The sequence below is a fragment of the Artemia franciscana genome, chromosome 3 (genome assembly GCF_032884065.1).
Source record: "Artemia franciscana chromosome 3, ASM3288406v1, whole genome shotgun sequence".
Lineage (NCBI taxonomy): Eukaryota > Metazoa > Arthropoda > Branchiopoda > Anostraca > Artemiidae > Artemia > Artemia franciscana.
In genome coordinates, this window is record NC_088865.1 from 28,713,085 (window position 1) to 28,740,122 (window position 27,038).

Below are 27,038 nucleotides of genomic sequence, written 5' to 3' on the forward strand. Positions count from 1 at the left end.
TTCAATAATTTATCTCTGGTTTTATAACCACCATATTTAAAAAGTTATTTACCGCACTATCAGCGCCTGGGGTCTTATTTTTTAATCCTTTCAGCACTGTCACTAGTTCTTGCTCTCAAAATAAATTGTCCTTCTCATCCATAGTGTCACAAACTTTTTCATTCTTTTCTTTATCTTTTCCTGTAACTCTGTCATGGTTTAACACATTCTCAAAATGGTTCTGAAGCATGGACGTTCCAAAAACCGGAGGAAAATTTGCTTGATGTTTTCCAGAGAAATTGCCTACGAGTTGTTTTGGGCACCCGACTGACGGTATTTCAAACAGTAGGTTGTGCGACAAATCTGGTTCAATCTTGCTCTCTACGGCTGTAATAAGAGAAAGGTTGAGATGCCTAGAGCAGATTCTGCGGATGAAGTATGACATAATACCAAAGGTTGTTCTTGTCGGCCAACCGTCTAGGGCTTAACGGAAAGCAGGTTGTCCGTGGTTGGGGTGGGAAAATATCGTAAAGAAAGATTTAGGGGAAATGTGTATTTCCTGGGAGGGTGTAAAGAAGGAGGCTTAAAATAGATTAAGACGGAGAAGGAGCATACGTAGCTGTGTCGACCTCAGGCGGCTTGGTCCTGCGGTGAGTTTTAGTAGTAGTAGTGGCGCCGTTCCTATCATTAACTGGGATGAGTCCTGATTGACTATTCTCTCTCAATTTATTAACATGCCTGTATGAGAGTTTGAGCAAAATGAATGAATTTATAGAAGATTTGCGAGTTCAGGGATCTAGAATAGGTTTAAAAATTAATGTTAAGAAGACTAAGTCAACAAGGCTAGGAATAAGTTAAGATGAAAAGGTAACGCTGGGTAACGAAAAGATTGATCAGGTGGACAACTTCACTTACCTTGGTAGTATTATTAGTAAAGACGGTGGGAGCAGTGAAGATGTTAAAAATAGAATAACCATGTGTCAGGGTGATTTTTCAAAGTTGAAAAAAAGTTTGGAAGAATAGGAAGATAAGTCTGCAGACCCAGATTATGATTTAGGAAGCTACAGTGGTAACAATGGTCAGATATGGCTCTGAAGCATGGGCGCTCCGAAAAGTGGATGAAAATTTGCTAGATGTTTCCAGAGAAATTTCGTCCAGACTCTTCTGGGTACCCGGCTGACCGACCGTATTTCAAACACTAGGCTGTACGAAAAGTGTGGTTCGATCCTGCTTTCTAGGGCTACAAAAAGAGAAACTTTGAGATGGTTAAGGCACGTTTTGTCGATGAAGGATGACGAATTGCCGAAAATGTTCTTTTTGGCCAACTGTCTTGGGCTAAACAGAAAGCAGGTCATACGTGGTTGGGGTAGGAGGATGTCACAAAAAAAGATTTAAAAGAAATGGGAACTTCCTGAGAGGGTGTAAAGAGGGAAGCTTTGAATAGATTGGGATGGAGGAGGAGCGTGCATAGCTGTATTGGCCTCAGACGGTTTGGTGCTGTGGTGAGTTGTTAGTAGTAATAGTAAATAGTATTGAGTAGTTGACATTTGAGTACACAGGCATTTTCTTTATCTCTTGTCCTTAATGTGCGCTTAGATCGCCCTTGAAATTGACCCCACTAAATAGGCTTGTCTATATTTATCTAAGAAAAGAATTTGATTCAGTTGAAAAGAATCTCACTGCATAATTTCATCCTGCTACATTAAATATTAAAATCAATAATTTATAAATATTAAAAACCTTTTAAAAAAGATCGTACCTGGAGAATACCATGGGGAATATAACATGTTTTTTTGTTAATCATAAAGTGGAAATCTTTAAAGACTTCAAATAAAAGCGTAGGGTGAGCATATTTCCGGTTAAAAGAAACGAATATTTTTAGTTTGTCCTGTACTTGGAAATAAAACCTTTGTAGCCTCAAGGAGGGTTGAAGGCTACGACAGCCTGACTCTGGTTTGTGGTAGCTCCTGTTCCATTAAGCCCGTTAGAAAAATGATGAAATTAAATTGATTACGAGAAAATAATCTGAACAGAGAAAATTTTCTGTTAAGATTGAGCAGTATTTTCTATTTAAAAAAAAAATGTGTTTTAAATGTTCTTTGTTTTTGTTAAAAAGCAAATGGAGTCATTTGGTTATTTGAGGGGATTGCAGTGCCGCACTAATTCATGGTAATTTCTCTTCGTTTTAAGTTTAAATTCGTTGTATATTATAATTTAAGTGTTATTTCTTCATCCACAGTAATTTTTGCTTATTTAAAGTTTAGTGGCATTTATTTTTAAAGGGACTCGTACATAAATATTGTTGTGGTAGATATATACTTTCTGCATCTTCAAAGATTGACACTGCCAAGGGATTTGATTCAGTTGAGGGGCATATTTTATTGCAAGATTTGATCTCTATATCTACCCGTACCTTTAATTAAAAGGTCGTCAATTACTCGAACTTTTTGAGTACTCAATGGGTTTGAAACAGGAGAGTACACAAAATCTGTTCTTAATTCATACAAATGACTTGATTTTCTTGAGGAAAAATGGGTGCTCACAGTAAAACTTGGTGAAGTAATATTTTCACTTCTTTTTGTTTTCTGATAAATTCAGCAAATTTGTTACAATTTTAGCCACAGATCTGCAGCGTCTATAAATTTGGCGTTAAAATTTTCAAACGAAATTTGTCTAATAAATTTGACGTTTGGATTTTCGAAGAGTATTTGATGAAATGATTTTCTTGATTTTTAACATTTGAGATTCTAAAAACACAATTTACATTCACTTAAGGCATTAACCAGCTTCAAGTGCTATCCTAAAGTGCTATTCATTCTTGACAACAAGGGAGATAGGAAGACACATCGTGTCAATCTTACTATCGTATAGGAAACTTATTTTATATCCAACATAATTTTTAAGGTTTTTGTATTGAAGTTACGTAATTGTTTTGAAGTTACTGTTTTGTTTAGTTAGTTAATTGTTTTTGAAGTTTGTTTTGAAGTTACGTAAATACTAATTATTTCTGATTTGCCCTAGACTTCCTTTTAAATTCCTTCAAAGTGATTTTTTGGCTGTATATTTGCACATTAGGGAGGGGTTAAAGTATTCTGGAAGTGCCTTCAAAGTGTGTTAACTACAGTTTTTCCGCAAATTATGAAGTAAGATTTTTTTTTTTTTTTTTTTTTTTTTTTTTTTTTTTGCTTGTTTCCTTCTCAGTAGCCCCAGTTCTAGGCTTTTAGCGTATGTCATTCGTACCCACCGAAATGAATTCCTACACTACTTCTTTTTTTTTACAAAGGCCTACCAATTAATTAAGAGATTTGCCAAATTATTATCAAAGAACTTTAAAATGTAATCGTGGAGTTTGTGGCTCGTTAAATGCACATGGAGGCTACATGATGCACACTTGATCAGATTTATCTCTGAACATGATGTATTATAAATGTTACTCAATTACTTGAATACCAACTAACTAACAATTTCAGATGTTTTGACTTAAGAAGGTTCATCTTTCCTAATTTGTACGATGGGAATCTTGTCGTACCATTTAATCTGTAAACCACTATTCTAATTCATTATAAGATACATAGTATGTCTTATCTCAAAATGCCTCTCCCAAGATAACATTGTCAAACTTACATTTAGTGTATGAAATACTCATTACAATACAAATTATTCCTAGCTATTTTAATCAAATGAGGAGATTAATTAAAACTAATCCTTTTAGCAATGCTAGCGTAAAAGTTGATCAGTATAAGAAAGCAATCCAAGAAATGAGGCAAATTGTCCCCATTTTCTTCTTCCTTTCCTCAATTGAGCTCTTGATCGTTTACTGATTACTAGAAATTTTTGATTATGGAAACGGATTCCTACATTTTGGGATCACATTCCTTGATTGCTGATTCCTAAGTTCGGGGTGTAGTCTTGGATGAAAACTGATTCTTGTGTGTAAATAGAGGGGGGTGCGATACAGCACCCCTGCGGTTTTAGGCATACCTGGTGAGTCCTCCAATAAGTTATTGGTAGTAGTGTCATTAATTTTTAACCAAGCTGCTAAAAACCAAGCTCACTTGATTAATAGAAGAAATGTTGGTTGGGAAAATAATTTTTAGGGTTTTAAAGGATATTTAAAGGGTGTAAAATATCAAGCTATTTACGAAAAGGGTTGCCAGTAAAAAATGAATCATTTTTGTCTACTAAGAAAATGTACCATGGTTTATCCATTCTTGATTTCGAATAATGTTGAAGTACGTTTCTACTGGGTAAAATTTTGTATCACTGGCTACTGATATTACGGTTGGTGAAATCTATGAGTTGCTTTATTAACCACTGTTATTTCAACCACTATCAACCACTGTACTGACGTTTCGGTTATTTTTTTTTTTTAAATTGTATGATAAAAGTTACTGATATCATGGCTTTTAAAGGACGGTTAACATCCTTGTAATTTAGTATCTTGTATTCTGCAGGCTACTTAATGAATTTCCGGGTCCTCAAACTTTTTTTTTTTTTTTGAAATAAAGTGCTGTTTTTGTATAGTCCTACAGATATCATAAATCAGGTTTATTTGTTCTAGTTTTATAGATATATGCTGCGTTGACTGAGAGACAATAAATCTTTTTTATTAATTTTCTTGTTTAGTTTGTCCTTTAGATGATGAATTAGGGCCTGCTCGAGATAAAATTTCTTCTATAGCTAATTTTTGACAATACCAGATTCTTTATGCTGCTTGGTATAGCTCTGTTGTACCTGAGCGGCAGCCGGTTTTCTTTTCTTTGTCTCTGTTTTATTATCAAGTTAAAATATTTGGTTTCTACTAGACAGTACTGATTCATATAAGATAGTATTTAAGTATTTTTAGCAGTATTTTTTTTTTATAGGTAAAATCAAGACCATAAGTACGACCACGACAACAGTTTCAGCAACGTCTGTGTCCGCGACTACATCTACGCCCCCAAATTCCTTCTCTTTTCAAGCACCCCCTTTGTCCATCAGTCAGTCAGTAACTGAGTCCACTGTGGTGACACCAAAGCCGTTCTTTACTTTCTCAACTGAACCTAAAAGTGACGCAGTTTCAACTTCTACTTTTAACTTTGGAGGAAAGCTACCAGCTACAGCTAAAAGTGATACAACGTCTAATCTTTCGTTTAAATTTGAAGGAGGCGCAAAATCTTCAACGACAGCAAGTCCTCTGCTTAGTGGAACATCAAACTCCAGTTTTGGGGGTGGTGGACTTCCATCAACGACCGTCAATCCCTTGCTTTCTGGTAGTTCTACCTTTTCTTTTGGAGCCCCAAAACCCAGCACTACCAACACTTTTTCATTTAGTGTGAACAGTAGTACTCCATCTTCTGCACCACCTACTGACCCCCAAAGGTAAATTTTTATTGAAAAGCACAAATACCTTGTTGAAACGGAAATATTTAATTTTTTCAACTTATGTTTTTTTGTTGATTTAGTTTTGTCTTTTTCTTCTTCTTTTTTTTTTTACTCGGTTGCACAATAGTTTCCTTTTCTTATATGTCAGCAATTTTTTTTAATTCGGTTAAAAGTTAGTTTTATCCTCTTTATGTGTCAGCAATGTTAACAATCGAAATTATCTATATAATTTTTTTTTTTAATTTAGCTTTTTACTACGATTTTCATTTATCCAGTCAATGGGGGTGCCGACTTTCAAAAATTATGCGTACACCAGGTGTTCTGAGCCAAGGGTTGTGGAACTGCGTCAAACATTGCTGGGACTGTACCACGCTTGGTGGAATTGTGTGGCACACGTGGCACCCCGAGAGGTAAACCAGGTGATGGAAAGGGAACGACCCCTATATTCAGTCAGAATTATTCTTCTTGTAAATTGAAACCACATGTTACTTTCTGGGTGCCACTTTTGTATTAAACCCGGAAAAAATGTCCAAATTTTCCTCAACTTGTTTGCGTTATGTTTTTGACAAATCGTGTCTGAATACTATCGGCTTCAGAACGACCCTTCTCTACATATCTTATTCTACATCAATATCTACTCGCACTCTGGTCACTAATCTCATTTTATGCTTTCATAGGCAGCACAATAGTGCTGCCTAAGTAAGGAACGATGTTGGCACAATGCACTATTTATTTTTTTTTTGCTTAGACTTGGACTTTGTGTTGAAGAAGGAGTTTTCGTAGAAACTTCAAAAAAGGCTCATTCGATTGGAAATTGAAAGGGCTGGTGCCCTTTTTAACAGGCAAAATTGATTGGGAGGCACCTAACCCCCTCCTACGCCCACCATTTGCCCAAACTCATTCAATCAAAGTTTTGAAATAGCCATTTTGTTCAGCATAGTTGAAAGGTCCGTAAATTTTGTCTTTGAGGATGATAAAACCCCTACAGCCCTTCTGGCAAGGGTTGTAAGTTGTGCACTGGGGCATATAGCGTATTTTAGAAGTATTTATGTAGAAACTTCAAAAACGGCTTATTCAATTAGAAATTGAGAGGGCTAGTGACCTTTTTAATAGTCAAAAGTGATTGGATGGCCACTAACCCAACTACCAAGCCCACCATTTCCCCAAACGCATCCAATCAAAATTTTGAGATAGCCATTTTGTTTAACTTAGTTGAAAGGATTGGAAATTATGTCTTTGAGGGTGAACCCCCCCCCCAAGGTCCTCAAGGGCAAAGGTTGTAATTTATGCCCTGGGGGGCATATAAGGTTCTTATAGAAAGTTTTGTCGTAGAAATTTCAATGGGGCTCATTTGATCGGAAACTGAGAGGGCTAGTGCCTTTATTAATAGTCGAAGGTTACTGGAGGGTAAATTATGGAGGATAAACTTTCGTTCGTCGTATTTGAAGTTTTCAGAAATTATGTCTGTGAGGAGGACCCCCCCCTACATCTCTCTGGGAGAGGGTTGTAATTTATGCCCTGGGGATATATAATATTCTTATAGAAAGGGTGGTCGTATATGCTTTGGATGAGACTCATTAGATTGGTAATCAGAAGTTCTAGTACCCCTCTTAAGAGTAAAAGTGACCAGAGAGCAGCTACCCCTCCCCTCCAGCACACACAAACACGTCGTTTTTTCCCGAGATGTATACAATAGATACTTTGAAACGGTAATTTTATTCAAAATAGTCCAAATATCATATAACAAGGCTTTTGAGGTTGATACAAACCACCAGAGCCTGAGGGCGAGGGTTGTAGGTTTTGCACCTGAGGCATTTAAGGTTCTTATCGAGGAGATCGTTGTATAAACTTAAGTGTTTGCTCAATTTGTTTAAATTAGAAGTTCTAGTTCTCTTTTAAGGGTCAATAGTAATGGAGGTCAAGTAGCCTCTCCACCCAACTACCCCTCTTTTCACCGAGTGTATGTGATTGAAATTTTGCGATGGTAGTTTTGTTTAAAATAGTCCAAAGAACATTCAACAATGCCTCCAGGGTTGGCATAACCCCCCCCCCCCCCCCCAGAGCCCTGGGGCAAGGGCTTGAAGTTATGCTCTGATGGCATATAAGGTTTTTATGGAATGGGTGGTCGTAGTAAATTCAGATGGGTTTCATTTGATTTTAAATTGGAAGTTATAGTAGCCATTTTAAAAGTCACAGTGATTTGAGAGATCCCTCCCCCACGCCCATCATTTTCCATAACAAACATCCAAACAAAGCTTTGAGATATCGATTTTTCAGCTTTGTTCAAATGTTTTCAATTTTTTTCAACATCCCCTTCAACACGCGATTAAATGTTTAACTTAATGCCATCAACCGGTCTGGAAGCATTGCTGATACGGCCTTTTAACTACCTATATGGGCATAGTGTATTTCGATTTATTTCAATACAGTTGCAAATACTGTCTTTCGGTTAGTTCAACATCCCCAACAAAAAGCGTTTTAAGTTTTAATTTCATACACGAACCTGTCCCTAAGATATTGCTGATATGCCCTTTGGACAACCTACATTTGGGTGGTAGGTTGTCATCTGTACGGCAGAAATATTCTCTGAAAATTTTACCTTCATACTTTCATAAGTTGAGGATTTTGAACTAGCCAGAAGACGCTCTGTGTATACATTTAATGCTGCTTCTACGGTCACTGTAACTAAAGACACTAATGGCATTAAGTTGAAACTTTAAGGGAATGTTTTGGGGGAGTTTCAATTAAACGAAAAAACTGTATGCATGTAGGTATTTGAGGAGCATATAAGCAATATAGGGCATATGAGTACATAGGCAGCGATGCTCTATCATACCTATCATATCATATCATAGATATTTTAAAGGAGCTAATTTAATTGAAAATTGAAGGTTCTAGTTTCTGTTTTTTTTTTTTTAAGAATTTATAGTTTGGCTTGCTATTTGCATGCTGAAGAAACTTGTTCAGCAATTTTTCAAAACATTAGCCCTTTTGAAAATAATGACGAAAATAGTAGTGTTTAATTTAGTCACATATATCCTCTAGCTGACCTGATAAATAAAAGTTAACATCATTCCTAAAACGTTATATCTATTCTCTTTCACTGCCTGGATACACGTACACTCTTTTGGTTTATAGAATATTAAGAGTGGAAGTAGTAATAAAAGTAGCCATAAAAGCTTGAGCTTAATACCCTCTGTCGTTCTTGGTATATTGGGGAAATGTCTTATTGCCAACCAGCATGCAAACAGTGCGTTCTGATTTAATTTTAAGGCAATATTTGGTTTTTAAGCATAATGGGCAAATTACATAACTGTGGAGGGTTGACCAACCCAATAACCCTAGAGCTATTGTTACTAGATTGTTCAATTACTCTGAATAAAAAGACTGTTTTAAAATTTTGATTGGAAGTGTCTGGAAAATTATGAGCTAAAGAGAAATTCTGGTAAATTAAACCCAAAATGAACAGAAATTAAAATCAATAACCGAGTCAAACTCAAACCAAGCAGAAATTTGAAATCAGTAGAGTTCAAAACCCCCTATGCTTTCTAAAACCCAGAATATAATTTGCGATAAAAAATTTTTTTTTAACGTTTTTACTTTTATAACTTTAAGAAATCAAAAATTATTCAAGGTTTTAAGGTATGAATGTCAGCATATGTATATTAAACTGCCAATGCACATTCATTTAATTATTGTTTATTTAGTTAATGTTTTTTTATTAGGGTTTATTTTATTTATTGATGCCGATTTGTGGTAGTTGAATGTTTGTTAGATTATTTGATTCTTGTTTTTTGTTCATTTTTCGTTTAATAGAGTTCTTTATTTATTTTAAACTTATTTTGTGGAAAAAGTTTTTAAAAAATTAATCTCTAAAAGACCCATTGAAACCAAAATTACAAAAAATTTCAGTGTAACCTGAAGTTTAGCAAAACAATGCAACCCTTCAGTCCTCCCCCGGTCAGAAAACAGAAATAAAGGGAAAAAGCAAAATCGGACTGAGAATGAAAATTTTCTGCATTCTTGCTCCAAGAAAGCGGAACTATGTTTCTACTCTGATGAGGAATTGGAGCAAGAACCATTGAAACTGTGAGGATAAGGTTAAAAAAAAATATCCGAAATAAACTCCAAGAAATTAAGCGAAAGCAGTTTGCCCAAACTGATTCCAGTTAAAGAGAGGCCAGGGCTTGGTTAGTGAAGAGAGTTGGCTTAGGAGAGAGAATTTATTGACAATGCTTTGATGTTTTGATCAATAATTAGGAAGTAGTTAAAAGCGTAGTGCTCAGCGTAGTTAAAAGGTCCGGAAATCGTAAGGTTTTAAGGATGACATCCCCCCTCAGGCCTCAGAACCAGGGTTGTAAGTTATGCCCTGAAAGCATAAAAAGTTTGTATAGAAAGATTGGTCCTAGAAGCTTCGGATTGGGCTAATTGGATTGTAAATCAGATGTTCAAGAGCCCTTTTTAAGATTCAGAGTGATCCGAGGATGGATATCCTCCCCCCTCACTCCTCGTATTTTCCCGAAATGTATCTAATTGAAATTCTTACATACCCATTGTCGTAGAAACTTCGGAAAGAGCTCGTTCGATTGGAAATTGAAATGACTAATGCTCTTTTTAATAGTCGAAAGTGATTGAAGGGCGACTAACACTCTCCCACGCCCAGCATTTCCTCACACATCGAATAAAAATTTTGAGATAGTCATTTTGTTAAACGTAGTTGGAAGGGCCCGAAACTTTGTCTTTGAGGATGACAGCCCTCAGGGCATGGGTTGTAAGTTACGCCCTGGGGCACGTAAGGTATATATAGAAAAGGTGATTGTATAAACTGCGGAGGGGATCATTGGGTTGGTAATCAAAAGTTCTAGTGCCCTTTTTAAAATTCAGAGTGAATTTTTTAAAATTCAGAGATCGGAGAGTGGATACCCCCCACGCCTTGTATTTTCCCGAAATGCATCTGATAGACATTTATAGATGGCCATTTGTTGTCGTAGAAACTTCGAAAAGAGCTCCTTTGATCGGTAATTGAAAGGGCTTGTGCCCTTTCTAATAGCCAAAAGTCTTTGAGGATGACAGCCCCCTACCCCCACCTCTTATTTTCCCGAAATGCATCTGATAAAAATTTCGAGATAGCCATTTTTTGTTGAAGAAACTTCGAAAACAGCTCATTTATTGAAAATTGGAAGAGCCAGTGCCCTTTTTAATAATCAATAGTGATTGGAGGGCAGCTGACCTCCCTCTCATGCTCATCATTTCCCGAAACACATCCAATAAAAATTTTGAGATAGTCATTATTCCCAACGTAATTAAAAGGTCTGGAAATTATGTCTTGGCGAAGACAACCCCCCACAGCCTCGAGGGCAAGTGATGTAAGTTATGCCCTTGGGACGTATAAGGTGTATATAGAAATGATGATCGTATAGCCTTTGAAGGGGGAACATTGGGTTGTTAATCAGAAGTTTTACTGCTCTTTAAGGTTCAGAGTGATCGGAGGGTGGATACCTCCCCCCCTCACACTTCGTGTTTTCCTGAAAAGTATCTGATAGAAATTTTTAAACGCTCATTTGTTGTCGTAGAAACTTTGAAAAAAGCTGGTTCGATTGTAAATTGAAATGACTAGTGCTCTTTTTAATAGTCGAAAGTGATTGAGGGGCAATTAACCTCCTCCAGCGCCCAACATTTCCTCAAACACATCCAATCAAAATTTTGAGATAGCCATTTTGTTAAACATAGTTGAAAGGGCCAGGAACTTTGTCTTTGAGGATGGCAACCCCCCTACAGCCCCCAGGACAAGGGTTGTCAGTTATGCCCTGGGAACATGCAAGGTACATATAGAAAGGGTGACCGAATAAACTTCGGAAGGGGATTATTGGGCTGGTAATCAAAAGTTATAGTGCCCATGTTAAGATTCAGAGTGATCGGAGGGTGGATACCCCCCTCCCCTCGCACGTCATATTTTTCCGAAATGCATCTGATAGAAATTTTGAGGTGATCGTTTGTTGTCTTAGAAATTTCAAAAAGAGCTCATTCGATTGGAAATTGAAAGGGCTAGTACCCTTTTTAATAGTTGGAAGTGATTGTAGAGCAACTAACCCCCCTCCCATATCCACCATTTCTCCAAACACTTCCGATTGAAAGGACCGGAAATTGTCTCTTTAAGGATGACCACCCCACCCCCTTACAGCCCTCAGGGCAAAGTAAGTTATGCCCTGGGGGCATATAAGGTATGTATAGAGCATGATTGTATTAACTTCGGAGGGGGCTCGTTGAATCGGTAATCAGAATTTGTTGTGCCATTTTTAAGTTTCAAAGTGATCGGAGTGTTCCGATCACTCTGAATGGAGTGATCCAAACCTCATGTTTTCCCGCAATGCATCTGATAGAAATTTTGAGATGGCCATTTGCTGTCGTAGAAACTACGAAAAAGACTCATCCGATTGGAAATTGAAAGGGCTTGTGCTCTTTTCATTAGTCGAAAGTAATTGAAGGGCAAAAAGCCCTCTCTACCAATTCCCATAACACATCTAATCAAAATTTTGAGATGGTCATTTTGTTCAGTGCCGTTGAAAAGTCTGGAAATTATGTCTGACAACCCCCATACCTTCTCAAGACCAGAACATTATTTTCACTTAAAAAATGGCTGTGAATTGTCAGTTTAGTATCCATATACTGATAAATATTCCTTAAAATGTTAATAATATTCAATCTATTAAAGTTAAAACATTTAAAACGTATTTTGTTTATTTAAATTATACAATAAATAACCGAGTCAAACTCAAAACGAGCAAAAATTAATTTTTTAACTTGTATTTTTACTTGTTTGAAAAGTTTTTACTAGAAATATCAAGGGGAAGTCCTCCCCCATGCACTCCAATTACAGCGCGAGTGTCTGGTGCCCTTTTTAGGAGTAATAAGAGATTGGAGGGCAAGCAGCCCTTCTCTCAAGCCCATTCATTTATCCAAAGTATAAATCACATTGTCTACCATTTGAATAGTTTAGAGTTGGATACACGCAGAAATATTGTTGTCATTTTTTTTTACGTCGTTGAGAACCTCTAGCTGTCTCCTTTTTTATTTACCTCCATTACGAACAAAATACACCGTCATTCTCCTTTATAGCTTAGTAATTTCTAACTGCACTTGTAGAGTCTAAATGAACTTGGGTTGCTCGTATTCTTGTAGCTGGTATACCGTTCATGTTTTGTGCCCCAAATAAATTTACATTTCTATGTTTTTTCAAAATGTAAATAAGAAAAAACTCATGTTTAGGTAAATACTAAGGCTCCAAATACAGTACTTAGAATTAGGCCAACTAGTATTTAAACAGTTGGGTATTGAAATACTTTATCCCAATCAATATGCCAGGATTTTTTCTTTTTTTACATTAGATAAGATTATTTTATTTGACAAAAAAAAAATGCACAACATTTTTGTTGCACCTGCTAAGAAAACTCCCATGGGCTTGTTGGGAGCAGGTGGTAAACTTCTCTTCTAGGTATTCTAAAATTACTATTTTATACTAATATCACTAAATCCACACATGTACGAAAACCTTTCTATTTACACAAAACACATATATAAATACTATTCTTTTGTAAGGAAACTATTTTTTGAATTTGTCCTTGAAGGCTACCAGATAACTTGCATTTCGAATCGTAACCGGTATTATACCCCATACGCAGGGAACAATGAAGATATAAAAACTGTGTTCTTCAAAATCTAAGGGAGGATTTTTTCAATTTATCAATGAAAACACCGAAAAAGGTGTTTCTCTAAATCTAGGGGGGCTAGTGCCCCTCTGCAATAGGCGCCCCTAGTTGTTCTTCCTGCTTTCTTGTGGAGTACTCATAAATTATACATGTGTCACTTGTGGATATAAATCCATTGAAATATAATTTCTTGTATTTTAACTTACCTTCAAAACAAATTTTAGAATCCCCCTTCCGTTTTGAAACGGCCGCACTCATCATTTTGTTTTCATATATTACAGCTCCGTACCCACGGCAGATGCAACCGCTGATCAGGAAGAAGACGAAGAAGAAAAGGCTCAAACTTTTGAGAAGAAGGATATCAAAGAAAGTGACGCGTTCTTTGAAGCAAGGTATGAGATCTGAGAATCTATTTTTTTTTTTTGTCATAATTTTACTCAAATTTTTGTAGACAAAGCGAAGATAAGTGGTATACGGTTAGCACATGTTGGTTCGACTCAAATAAGAATAAATAACGACGAAGACCACACTGCCTTTCCATAATACAACTACAGAAGAGAGAATAATGAGGACTTTTTTCCCAAGACAGTGAACCAACAAAACCTATTTGAATATTTCGGCACTATATCTAAGGGCCGTCTTCAGCAAAGAAAATAATAAACAATAAAACACTTACAATAAAAGTTTTCGGTTATAAATCCATTCTTTTTTTTTAAGATAGCCTTGGCATCATTACTTCTTAACGAAAAGTTCAGCCAAGACTGTGTGATAAAAGCTAACATTTTACAAGCTAAAAAGGTTCATTCATTGAACTAACTGTATCTATTAAAAATTGGAATAATTTCTTATTGCGATATTTGCCTTCTCTGCAGCTAATCTTGTAGTTCTTTTGGGATTAGGCTTGTTTTTATTGTAAGTGTTTTATTTTTATTATCTTCTTTGCTGAAGACGGCCCTTAGATATAGGGCCGAAATATTCAAATAGGTTTTGTTGGTTCACTGTCTTGGGAAAAAAGTCCTCATTATTCTCTCTTCTGTTGTTGTAAAATAAGAATAAAAGTTACATTAAATTATCTGCTCCTACATAATCAACTGAAGTCGAAGAAAAAGTTTAGAAACAGAAAACCAAATATATAAATATATATATATATATATATATATATATATATATATATATATATATATCTATACTAGCTGTTGGGGTGGCGCTTCGCGCCACCCCAACACCTAGTTGGTGGGGCGCTTCGCGCCCCCCCCCCCCCCGCGCGCGTAAGTCGTTACGCGCCATTGTAGTTGTGTCCCTGTGTCCCACCTCTGAATAGAGATAGATATAAATATATGTTTTTAAATACGTAAAACATGCGAATATACAACATTCTTCGCTGTCCCATTGTCTGTGCATATAAATAGATTGTCAGGTTTACTGACTCTTGAACATGCAACATCTAATTGTCCATGGGAAAAACAATCCGTATTCAGATCTATACCTCATTATTCTAATAATGTGTGCCTGTGTCCCGGTCGTCATTTATATTCCCTGTGTCCCTGTCGTCATTTGTGTCCCGGTGTCCCAGTTTGTAATTTCTCTTTGAGTGTCCCGGTGGTCAGTTATATTCCCTGTGTCCCGGTCGTCATTTGTGTCCCGGTCTGTAATTTCTATTCGAACAATCCCTGTGTCCCGGTCGTCATTTATATATCCCGCCTGTGCCCCCGGCGTCCCCGTTGTAGTTGTTTCCCTGTGTCCCGGTCGTCATTTATATTCCCTGTGTCCCGGTCGTGATTTGTGTCCGGGCGTCCCAGTCTGTAATTTCTCTTTGAGTGTTTTTTCTTTTTAGTTTTTTTTAGTTTTTTACCTTTTTTCTTTTTTCAGTTTTCTCTTTCTTGACCTTATCCAAGTCAAAATCCCAAACCCAATCATCATCGCTATCATTTTCAGTTTTGATATGTTTTGACTCTCGCTGTCCAGGTGGATTTTCATCTAACTGCGCGGTTTTGCGTTCTTTTGATTCCTCGGCACGCTTTCTTTTCTTACTTTATCAGCAGCAAGTTTTTTGGCATAGACTCTTTGAGCAGCTTCCTCGGCTGTTGCCATTGTAGGTTCTTCAGTCATTTTACAATTAAACATTTTTCCGTGAACGAATGTCTTAAATACCTTTAATGACGTCATCGTCATAACAAAAATGACGACAACTAACTTCATGACGTAAGTCGACACAGAAACATGACGTCACCTGACAGACAGACAACTTATTTTTATATATATAGATTAGATATATAAAAATAAGTTGTCTGTGGATGTGTCTGTCAAGTGACGTCATGTTTGTGTGTTGACTGACTTCATGAAGTTAGTTGTCGTCATTTTTGTTATGACGGTGACGTCATTAAAGATATTTAAGACAGCGTGCCGAGGAATCAAAAGAACAGCAAGGAAACAGGCTTGAGGCTGATAGAGAAAGAAAGAACAGAAAGCGTGCCGAGGAACTACCAGAGCAACGCGAAAGCAGACTTTCTGCTAAAAGAGAAAGTGAAAAAAGAAGGCGTGCCGAGGAACTACCAGAGCACCATGAAACCAGACTTGCTGCTAAAAGAGAAAGTGAAAAAAGAAGGCGTGCCGAGGAATCACAAGAACAGCAAGAGATCAGGCTTTCTGTTGATAGAGAAAGTAAGAAAAGAAAGCGTGCCGAGGAATCAGAGCAACCTGAAAGTTATCGCCTGGCATTCAGGTACAGCCCAGTCGATAATTATAGCTTGAGTAGATGTGTTCAAATCGGGACAATGTCTAAAATTTGTCCCTATTGCAAGGCCTTTTGTCACAAATCAGAAAATACAACTCATGTTTCCAAATGACGTCGTTTGGAGCCCAAATCGAAAATCCAGATCAATTTATGTCTACTTTCAAAGTAAAAGGGCAAATTTATCATAGAGCAGGGTCCCTTCTACCATTCTCAGGCGAGAATCATAAATTTTTACAACTGTACTTCATCAGTGATAGAAATTCTGAATTGAATGCACGTTGCGAAATTTCTCCCAACGTTGAAAGGACAATCGTTTCCCAATTGCAACATCTTTTCCACGAAAATAATAATTTAGTGCGTCTGTTCAAAACAGCCATCGATTTGATGTCTACTGATACGCATAAAATTGTTATTTCTGCTGACAAAACGCCTCCTGGCCAACATGTGCGTAGATACAATGCTCCAACTATCGACGAAGTGGCAATCGTTATGGTCGGTGATCAGTTTTTACCTCGAGATATTATTCTTCATAAGCGAAACGCTCAGTTGTTTAGAATTGCTGAAACTCATCGATGCTAAGATGCCCTACAATATCCTATCATTTTTTGGGATGGAGCCGATGGCTATCACTTTAATATTAAATTGATGAATCCAGCCACTAACAAAGAAATGAATAAGAAATGCAGTGCAATGCATTATTATTCCTATAGACTAATGATTCGGCAGGATGAAGAAAATTATATTTTAAAATGCCGTGAATTGTTTCACCAATTCGTCGTTGATATGTATGCTAAAATTGAATCAGAACGTTTGCTATATATCCGCCTGAATCAGACCAAGCTCCGCTCTGAACAATACATTCATTTGCGAGATGCAGTTATAAATGACGGTAATACCACAAACGTTGGAAGATTAACAATTTTACCTTCGTCATATGCTGGCAGTCCCCGTCATATGCATGAATATGCTCAAGATACTGCTGTATACTGAAGTGCCTTCGTATTAAACGTGGAATACTAAAAATAAAGTATTTGAACGTCGAAAACAGGGTAAGTCAGTCGACGGCCAACCTACCATCTTCAAAGATACCACGATAGGAAGACTCTACACCGTTCACCCCAATCAACATGAATGTTTCTTTCTACGCCTGCTTTTGGTGAATGTACCCGGTCCGACATCCTTTGAGTATTTGAGAACTGCAAACGGTACTATACATGACACTTACCGTAGTGCATGCCAAGCTCTGAATTTATTGGAGAATGACCAACACCGGGATAACTGCATCAATGACGCGCGCGAAACGTCAACCCCAAGTCAAATTCGTGCATTGTTTGGCATCATTTTAACAACTTGCTCTCCATCAGCTCCTACAGAGTTATGGGAAAAATATAAGTCAAAAATGTCCGAAGATGTACTCCATCGAAAACAGTTAGAGACGTCAGATATGACTTTTGATTTTACATCAGAAATTTATAACTACACTTTAGTTATTATAGAAGATTTGTGCGTTCGTATGGCAAACAAACCTCTTCAGGATTTGGGAATGCCTTCACCTAACCGTATCGCTGCTGTTTCGACATGTGTAGAATTGGATCGTGAACAAAATTACAGTACGAGTGATCTATTGTCATATGTACAAAATAACATTTCCAAGTTAACGTCGGAACAAAAAGACATTTATGATACGATAATGCATTGTGTCGATAACATAGTTGGAGAAATTTTCTTTTTGGATGCGTCAGGAGGTACTGGTAAAACGTTTGTGCCGCAACATTGCTGCCTGGTGGAAGAACTGCTCATTCCGCTTTGAAATTGCCTCTGAATTTGCATTCTACAGAAACTCCCACGTGCAATATTTCCAAATCATCTGGGATAGGTAAAGTATTGCAGCAATGCAAACTCATTATTTGGGATGAGTGCACAATGGCACACAAAAAATCGCTCGAGGCTCTGGATCAATGCTTGAAAGATTTGCGAGGGAAGTCGAAACCCTTTGGCAGCACATTAATATTGCTTGCGGGAGATTTCAGGCAAACATTACTTATAATACCTAGATCAACTCCTGCAGACGAAATGAATGCTTGCCTGAAAAATTCTAATTTAAATATGCGTGTCCGATTGCAAAACGATGACTCTGGTCAAACATTTTCAGATCAATTGCTGGCAATTGGAAACGGAAAGCTCCCAGTAGACTCAATTTCAGGACGTATACAACTACCTGCTGATTTCTGTAATTTAGTGACGTCCAAAAATGAATTGATTGAAAAAGTATTTCCAAATATTCTAAAAAATTATAAAAATAATAAATGCTAAGTGAAAGAGCGATTCTCGCACCCAAAAATATAGACGTCCACGAAATCAACAATATTGTTTTGACCAAGATTCGAGACCAGGCAGTCCTTTACAAGTCAGTCGACACAGTTTTGGAACCAAATGAAGCGGTTAATTATCCATCTGAATTTTTAAATTCCGTGGATCTTTCAGGGTTTCCACCACACGTGCTACAACTAAAAATAGGCGTACCAACAATACTTTTAAGAAATATCAACCCACCAAAGCTTTGCAATGGCACGCGACTTGCCGTAAAAAAAACAATGGAAAACCTAATAGAGGCCACAATCTTGACAGGGCCTTTTGAGGGTGAGGCTGTTCTTATTCCTCGCATTCCCATGAGTCCAACGGATCTGCCTTTTCACTTTAAAAGATTGCAATTCCCAATTCGATTAGCATTTGCAATCACCATTAACAAAGCTCTAGGTCATTCATTAGAAAAATGTGGTATAGATCTTAATACTGATTGTTTTTCCCATGGACAATTGTACGTTGCATGTTCGAGGGTCGGTAAACCTGACAATCTATTTATATACAGCGACAATTGGACAGCGAAGAATGTTGTATATTCGCAAGTTTTACGCAGTTAATTTGTATTGTATCTATCTATCTATATAAAAACGAGTTGTGTGTATGCATGCTTGTTTGTTTGTAAAAAGAGCGTTTGCATATGACGTCATTATTAGTACATACGGCTTTGTATATGCACAGACAATGGGAAAGCCAAGAATGTTGTATATTCGCAATTTTTACGTAGTTTGAAACACATATATAAATCTATCTATATTCACAGGTGGGACACAGGGGCACAGCTACAATGGCGCGTAACTAATATGGCGCGTAACGACTTACGCGCGCGGGGGGGCTTGGGGGGCCGCGAAGCGCCCCACCAACTAGGTGTTGGGGGTGGCGCGAAGCGCCACCCCAACAGCTAGTATATATATATATAAATATATATATATATATATATATATATATATATATATATATATATATATATATATATATATATATATATATATATATACTAGCTGTTGGGGTGGCGCTTCGCGCCACCCCAACACCTAGTTGGTGGGGGCGCTTCGCGCCCCCCCCAAGCCCCCCCGCGCGCGTAAGTCGTTACGCGCCATTGTAGTTGTGTCCCTATGTCCCACCTGTGAATATAGATATATATATATATATATATATATATATATATATATATATATATATATATATATATATATATATATATATATATATATATATATATATATATATATATATATATATATATATATATATATATATGTTTTTAACTACGTAAAACTTGCGAATATACAACATTCTTTGCTGTCCCATTGTCTGTGCATATAAATAGATTGTCAGGTTTACCGACTCTTGAACATGCAACATATAATGGTCCATGGGAAAACAATCCGTATTCAGATCTATACCTCATGATTCTAATGATTGCCCTTGAGCTTTGTTGATGGTGATTGCTAATCGACCATTCCCTGAGTCGCCATCGTCATTTATATATCCCCCTATGCACCCCGGCGTCCCCTTTGTAGTTATGTCCCTGTGTCCCGGTCGTCATTTATATTCCCTGTGTCCCGGTCGTCATTTGTGTCCCGGTGTTCCAGTCTGTGATTTCTCTTTGAGTGTCCCGGGCGTCATTTATATTCCTTGTGTCCCGGTGTCCCGGTCGTCATTTATATCCCCCTGTGCCCCCCGGCGTCCCCATTGTAGTTGTGTCCCTGTGTCCCGGTCGTCATTTATATTCCCTGTGTCCCGGTCGTCATTTGTATCCCGGTGTCCCGGTCTGTATATACATTCGTTTTTTAGTTTTGTTTTTCTCCTTTATTTTTTTCCTTTTTTCTTTTTTTTCTTTTTTAGTTTATTTAGATTTTTTAGTTTTTTTATTAGTTTTTAGTTTTTTTGTAGTTTTTACCATTTTTTTAGTTTGTTTAGTTTTTTTTTTACTTATGTCCTGGTCGTCATTTATACTCCCTGTGTCCCGGTCGTCATTTGTGTCTCGGTGCTTTGTTGATTGCTAATTTATATTATATTTATATTTATATTTTTTATATTTATTAATATTTTTTTAGTTTTCTTTTTCTCTTATTTTTCAGTTTTTTCCTTTTTTTTTTAGTTTTTTCTTTTTTAGTTTTTTTTTGTTTTTTACCTTTTTTTAGTTTTTTTAGTTTTTTAGCTTTTTTAGTTTTTTTATTAGTTTTTAGTTTTTTTTTAGTTTTTGCCTTTTTTTAGTTTTTTCAGTTTTTTTTAGTTTTTAGTTTTTTACCTTTTTTTTAGTTTTTTTTAGTTTTTTAGCTTTTTTTGTTTTTTTTCTTTTTAGTTTTTTTTGTAGTTTTTACCTTTTTTAGTTTTTTTTCTTCTTTTGTATTAGTGTGAAATAAGTCAGACGTCATATGCGGACAAACACGACGTCACTCGACAGACAGACAGACAGACATAACCCACAAACAACTTATTTTTATATATATTTATTCATATTTTTTTAGTTTTCTTTTTCTCTTTTATTTTTCAGTTTTTTCCTTTTTTTTTAGTTTTTTTCTTTTTTAGTTTTTAGTTTTTTACCTTTTTTTAGTTTTTTTTAGTTTTTTTAGTTTTTTTAGTTTTTTAGCTTTTTTAGTTTTTTTATTAGTTTTTATTTTTTTTTGTAGTTTTTGCCTTTTTTATTTTTTTCAGTTTTTTTTTTAGTTATTAGATTTTTACCTTTTTTTTAGTTTTTTTTAGTTTTTTAGCTTTTTTAGTTTTTTTTTCTTTTTAGTTTTTTTTTGTAGTTTTTACCTTTTTTAGTTTTTTTCTTCTTTTGTATTAGTGTGAAATAATTCAGACGTCATATGCGAACAAACATGACGTCACCTGATCCACAGATCCACACACAGACAACTTATTTTTATATATATAGATATATATATATATATCTATATATATAAAAATAAGTTGTCTGTGTGTGGATCTGTGGATGGATCAGGTGACGTCATGTTTGTTCGCATATGACGTCTGAATTATTTCACACTAATACAAAAGAAGAAAAAAACTAAAAAAGGTAAAAACTACAAAAAAAACTAAAAAGAAAAAAAAACTAAAAAAGCTAAAAAACTAAAAAAAAACTAAAAAAAGGTAAAAATCTAATAACTAAAAAAAACTGAAAAAAATAAAAAAATAAAAAAAGGCAAAAACTACAAAAAAAATAAAAACTAATAAAAAAACTAAAAAACTAAAAAAACTAAAAAAACTAAAAAAAGGTAAAAAACTAAAAAAAAAACTAAAAACTAAAAAAGAAAAAAACTAAAAAAAAAGGAAAAAACTGAAAAATAAAAGAGAAAAAGAAAACTAAAAAAATATGAATAAATATATATAAAAATAAGTTGTTTGTGGGTTATGTCTGTCTGTCTGTCTGTCGAGTGACGTCGTGTTTGTCCGCATATGACGTCTGAATTATTTCACACTAATACAAAAGAAGAAAAAAAAACTAAAAAAGGGAAAAACTACAAAAAAAACTAAAAAGAAAAAAAACTAAAAAAGCTAAAAAACTAAAAAAAAACTAAAAAAAAAGGTAAAAAACTAAAAACTAAAAAAAAACTAAAAAAAGGCAAAAACTAAAAAAAAACTAAAAACTAATAAAAAAAACTAAAAAAGCTAAAAAACTAAAAAAACTAAAAAAAGGTAAAAAACAAAAAAAAACTAAAAACTAAAAAAGAAAAAACTAAAAAAAAGGAAAAAACTGAAAAATAAGAGAAAAAGAAAACTAAAAAAATATTAATAAATATAAAAAAGTAAAAAAATGGTAAAAACTACAAAAAAACTAAAAACTAATAAAAAAACTAAAAAATCTAAAAATCTAAATAAACTAAAAAAGAAAAAAAAAGAAAAAAGGAAAAAAATAAAGGAGAAAAACAAAACTAAAAAACGAATGTATATACAGACCGGGACACCGGGATACAAATGACGACCGGGACACAGGGAATATAAATGACGACCGGGACACAGGGACACAACTACAATGGGGACGCCGGGGGGCACAGGGGGATATAAATGACGACCGGGACACCGGGACACAAGGAATATAAATGACGCCCGGGACACTCAAAGAGAAATCACAGACTGGAACACCGGGACACAAATGACGACCGGGACACAAGGAATATAAATGACGACCGGGACACAGGGACATAACTACAAAGGGGACGCCGGGGTGCACAGGGGGATAGCAATCACCATCAACAAAGCTCAAGGGCAATCATTAGAATCATGAGGTATAGATCTGAATACGGATTGTTTTCCCATGGACCATTATATGTTGCATGTTCAAGAGTCGGTAAACCTGACAATCTATTTATATGCACAGACAATGGGACAGCAAAGAATGTTGTATATTCGCAAGTTTTACGTAGTTAAAAACATATATATATATATATATATATATATATATATATATATATATATATATATATATATTTATATATATATATATATATATATATATATATATATATATATATATACTAGCTGTTGGGGTGGCGCTTCGCGCCACCCCAACACCTAGTTGGTGGGGGCGCTTCGCGCCCCCCCCAAGCCCCCCCGCGCGCGTAAGTCGTTACGCGCCATAATAGTTACGCGCCATTGTAGTTGTGTCCCTATGTCCCACCTGTGAATATATATATATATATATATATATATATATATATATATATATATATATATATATATATATATATATATATATATGGTTTTAACTACGTAAAACTTGCGAATATACAACATTCTTTGCTGTCCCATTGTCTTTGCATATAAATAGATTGTCAGGTTTACCGACTCTTGAACATGCAACATATAATGGTCCATGAGAAAACAATCTGTATTCAGATCTATACCTCATGATTCTAATGATTGCCCTTGAGCTTTGTTGATGGTGATTGCTAATCGACCATTCCCTGTCCCGGTGTCCCGGTCGTCATTTACATCCCCCTGTTTCCCCCGGTGTCCCCGTTGTAGTTGTGTCCCTGTGTCCCGGTCGTCATTTATATTCCCTGTGTCCCGGTCGTCATTTGTATCTTTCTTTTTTTTAGATTTTTTAGTTTTTTTATTAGTTTTTAGTTTTTTTTTTCTTTTTAGTTTTTTTGTAGTTTTTACCTTCTTTTTAGTTTTGTTAATTTTTTTTTTTACTTATGTCCTGGTCGTCATTTTTACTCCCTGTGTCCCGGTGATTTGTTGATTGCTAATCGAACATTCCTTTTGTCCTGGTCGCTTTCTCTTTGAGTGTCGTCATTTTTTTTTTTCTTTTTTAGTTCTTTTAGTTTTTACCTTTTTTATTTTTTTTTAGTTTTTTAGATGAAAATTTTTTTTAGTTTTTTCCTTTTTTTCTTTTTAGTTTTTTATTGGTTTTTACCTTTATGTTAGCTTATTTTTCAGTTTTTTCCTTTTTTTTTTAGTTTTTTTTTTATTTTTTATTTTTTTTAGTTTTTTACCTTTTTTTAGTTTTTTTAGTTTTTTTAGTTTTTTAGTTTTTTACTTTTTTTTATTAGTTTTTAGTTTTTTTGTAGTTTTTGCCTTTTTTTAGTTTTTTCAGTTTTTTTTAGTTTTTTATTGGTTTTTACCTTTATTTTAGCTTATTTTTCAGTTTTTTCCTTTTTTTTTGATTTTTTTTTTAGTTTTTAGTTTTTTTAGTTTTTTACCTTTTTTTAGTTTTTTTAGTTTTTTTAGTTTTTTAGCTTTTTTTTTTATTAGTTTTTAGTTTTTTTTTCTTTTTTTTAGATTTTTTAGTTTTTTTATTAGTTTTTTGTTTTTTTTTTCTTTTTAGTTTTTTTGTAGTTTTTACCTTCTTTTTAGTTTTGTTAATTTTTTTTTTTACTTATGTCCTGGTCGTCATTTTTACTCCCTGTGTCCCGGTGATTTGTTGATTGCTAATCGAACATTCCTTTTGTCCTGGTCGCTTTCTCTTTGAGTGTCGTCATTTATTTTTTTTCTTTTTTAGTTCTTTTAGTTTTTACCTTTTTTATTTTTTTTAGTTTTTTAGATGAAAATTTTTTTTAGTTTTTTCCTTTTTTTCTTTTTAGTTTTTTATTGGTTTTTACCTTTATGTTAGCTTATTTTTCAGTTTTTTCCTTTTTTTTTAGTTTTTTTTTTATTTTTTATTTTTTTTAGTTTTTTATCTTTTTTTAGTTTTTTAGTTTTTTACTTTTTTTTATTAGTTTTTAGTTTTTTTGTAGTTTTTGCCTTTTTTTAGTTTTTTTCAGTTTTTTTTTAGTTTTTTATTGGTTTTTACCTTTATTTTAGCTTATTTTTCAGTTTTTTCCTTTTTTTTAGTTTTTTTTAGTTTTTAGTTTTTTAGTTTTTTACCTTTTTTAGTTTTTTAGTTTTTTAGTTTTTTAGCTTTTTTACTTTTATTTTTTATTAGTTTTTAGTTTTTTTGTAGTTTTTGCCTTTTTTTTAGTTTTTTTAGTTTTTTAGCTTTTTTATTAGTTTTTAGTTTTTTTGTAGTTTTTGCCTTTTTTTAGTTTTTTTTAGTTTTTTAGCTTTTTTATTTTTTTTATTAGTTTTTAGTTTTTTTTTGTAGTTTTTGCCTTTTTTTAGTTTTTTCAGTTTTGACGTCACCTGATCCAGTTTTTTCAGGTGACGTCACCTGATCCACGATCCACAGATCCACAGACAACTTATTTTTATATATATAGATAGTTTTTTTTTTACTTATGTCCTGGTCGTCATTTATACTCCCTGTGTCCCGGTGCTTTGTTGATTGCTAATCGAACATTCCTTTTGTCCTGGTCGCTTTCTCTTTGAGTTTCGTCATTTATTTTTTTCTTTTTTAGTTCTTTTAGTTTTTACCTTTTTTAGTTTTTTTAGTTTTTTAGATGAAAATTTTTTTCAGTTTTTTCCTTTTTTTTCTTTTTAGTTTTTTATTGGTTTTTACCTTTATTTTAGCTTATTTTTCAGTTTTTTCCTTTTTTTTAGTTTTTTTTTTATTTTTTATTTTTTTTGTTTTTTACCTTTTTTTAGTTTTTTTAGTTTTTTTAGTTTTTTTAGTTTTTTACTTTTTTTATTAGTTTTTAGTTTTTTTTGTAGTTTTTGCCTTTTTTTAGTTTTTTCAGTTTTTTTTTTAGTTTTTTATTGGTTTTTACCTTTATTTTAGCTTATTTTTCAGTTTTTTCCTTTTTTTTTAGTTTTTTTTAGTTTTTAGTTTTTTTAGTTTTTTACCTTTTTTTAGTTTTTTAGCTTTTTTATTTTTTTTATTAGTTTTTAGTTTTTTTTTGTAGTTTTTGCCTTTTTTTAGTTTTTTTAGTTTTTTAGCTTTTTTATTAGTTTTTAGTTTTTTTTTTGTAGTTTTTGCCTTTTTTTAGTTTTTTTAGTTTTTTAGCTTTTTTATTTTTTTTATTAGTTTTTAGTTTTTTTTATAGTTTTTGCCTTTTTTTAGTTTTTTCAGTTTTGACGTCACCTGATCCAGTTTTTTCAGGTGATTTCACCTGATCCACACATCCACAGACAGACAACTTATTTTTATATATATAGAAGATATATATATATATATATATATATATATCTATATTCACAGGTGGGACATAGGGACACAACTACAATGGCGCGTAACTAATATGGCGCGTAACGACTTACGCGCGCGGGGGGGCTTGGGGGGGGCGCGAAGCGCCCCCACCAACTAGGTGTTGGGGTGGCGCTTTGCGCCACCCCAACAGCTAGTATATATATATATATATATATATACATTGCATAAGAATAGCAAAATTTACATTAAAATTTGTGTGTGGATAAAGAGTACTATAGTTTGATCACAAGTACTACAGTCCGATTACAGTGTTATATATGTCTATATTGAGATTCATTTCTGCGTTTGACCCCATCCAAAAAGTGACGAATATGATTATTTCCTTTTTTTTATTTTATTTTTACCAAAGTTCAGAAAAAGACATCAGTTTTGAAGTTATTTATTATTATGCCTCTTTTAAAAAGCATCCCAGGGCACAATGAAGTGGTAGTTGGCTGCTTATTTTTAAATAAACAATCAACTTTTACATAATAAAATAACGTGTGATTGATTACTCAGGTCAAAGCTATTCTACCTTGATGGAAATGAATTCAAAAGCAGAGGAATTGGCAATCTCTTCTTGAAGAATGTAGACGACAAAGTTCAGTTGATTGTTAGAGCTGATAACGCTCTTGGAAACCTCCTACTCAATATTTTTGCTGTCAACACAAATCCTCAATTAGAGAAAAGTAAGCATTTCTTTTTTAAGTAGGCAAAACACCAAAAAAGGTGTTCCTTTAAATCTAAATCAGTATCAATTCAGTACCTATTATGTGACGCTATACAATTTATCTCTACAGAATTTCTATCAGTCGTAAATTCCTAAAGCGAATCATCCAAATAGAAATTATTGTCTTAGAATTCAACCTTTACTGTAACTGTCAAATAGTGAGTTTTCGAGAAAATTGACATTGAAGTTTGAGTGCTCTTTATATTTATGAGAGAAGCGGTCCATTTTTCACTCAATAGGCTCATGGTCAAAAACATCAATAAAAATTCAAACAATAAAATCCAATTTTACTTTTTTTAAACGCACAACGAACAGTGCCCTTAACTTATTTAAAAACCAACTTTTACGAATAAACAAGTCGGACAATTTTGCTTTCACGAGACGATCACCTTCTTCAGTAGTGCTGGAAATTGTTTCACCCTGATTGTGTCTCTTGAATAAGGCAGTATAACCAATATAACTCGACAGTTGGCATTTTCATCTCCTAAAACATAACCAATAACTGGCGCAAAAGGTATGATATTGACAGACCTTAGTTTTAGGTTTGATATTTCACAAGTAATGACTTGTGACATATTTTGAAATAAATTGTGCTCGCCGGGATGATATTCAATACTCTTCAAAAGTTCTCTTCTATCCCTTGTGCAG

At 34.3% G+C, this 27,038-nt stretch overlaps 1 protein-coding gene across 1 annotated transcript in view; it reads left to right on the forward strand.

Annotated features, from left to right (window-relative positions):
• Nucleotides 1-27,038, forward strand: part of LOC136025123 (nuclear pore complex protein Nup50-like) — a 55,806-nt gene that overhangs the window by 27,768 nt on the left and 1,000 nt on the right. The window contains exons 3-5 of the mRNA XM_065700863.1: nucleotides 4,845-5,340; nucleotides 13,331-13,441; nucleotides 26,180-26,349. Of these exons, the coding sequence (XP_065556935.1) occupies nucleotides 4,845-5,340; nucleotides 13,331-13,441; nucleotides 26,180-26,349 (777 nt within the window). The remainder of the gene's footprint in view (nucleotides 1-4,844; nucleotides 5,341-13,330; nucleotides 13,442-26,179; nucleotides 26,350-27,038) is intronic.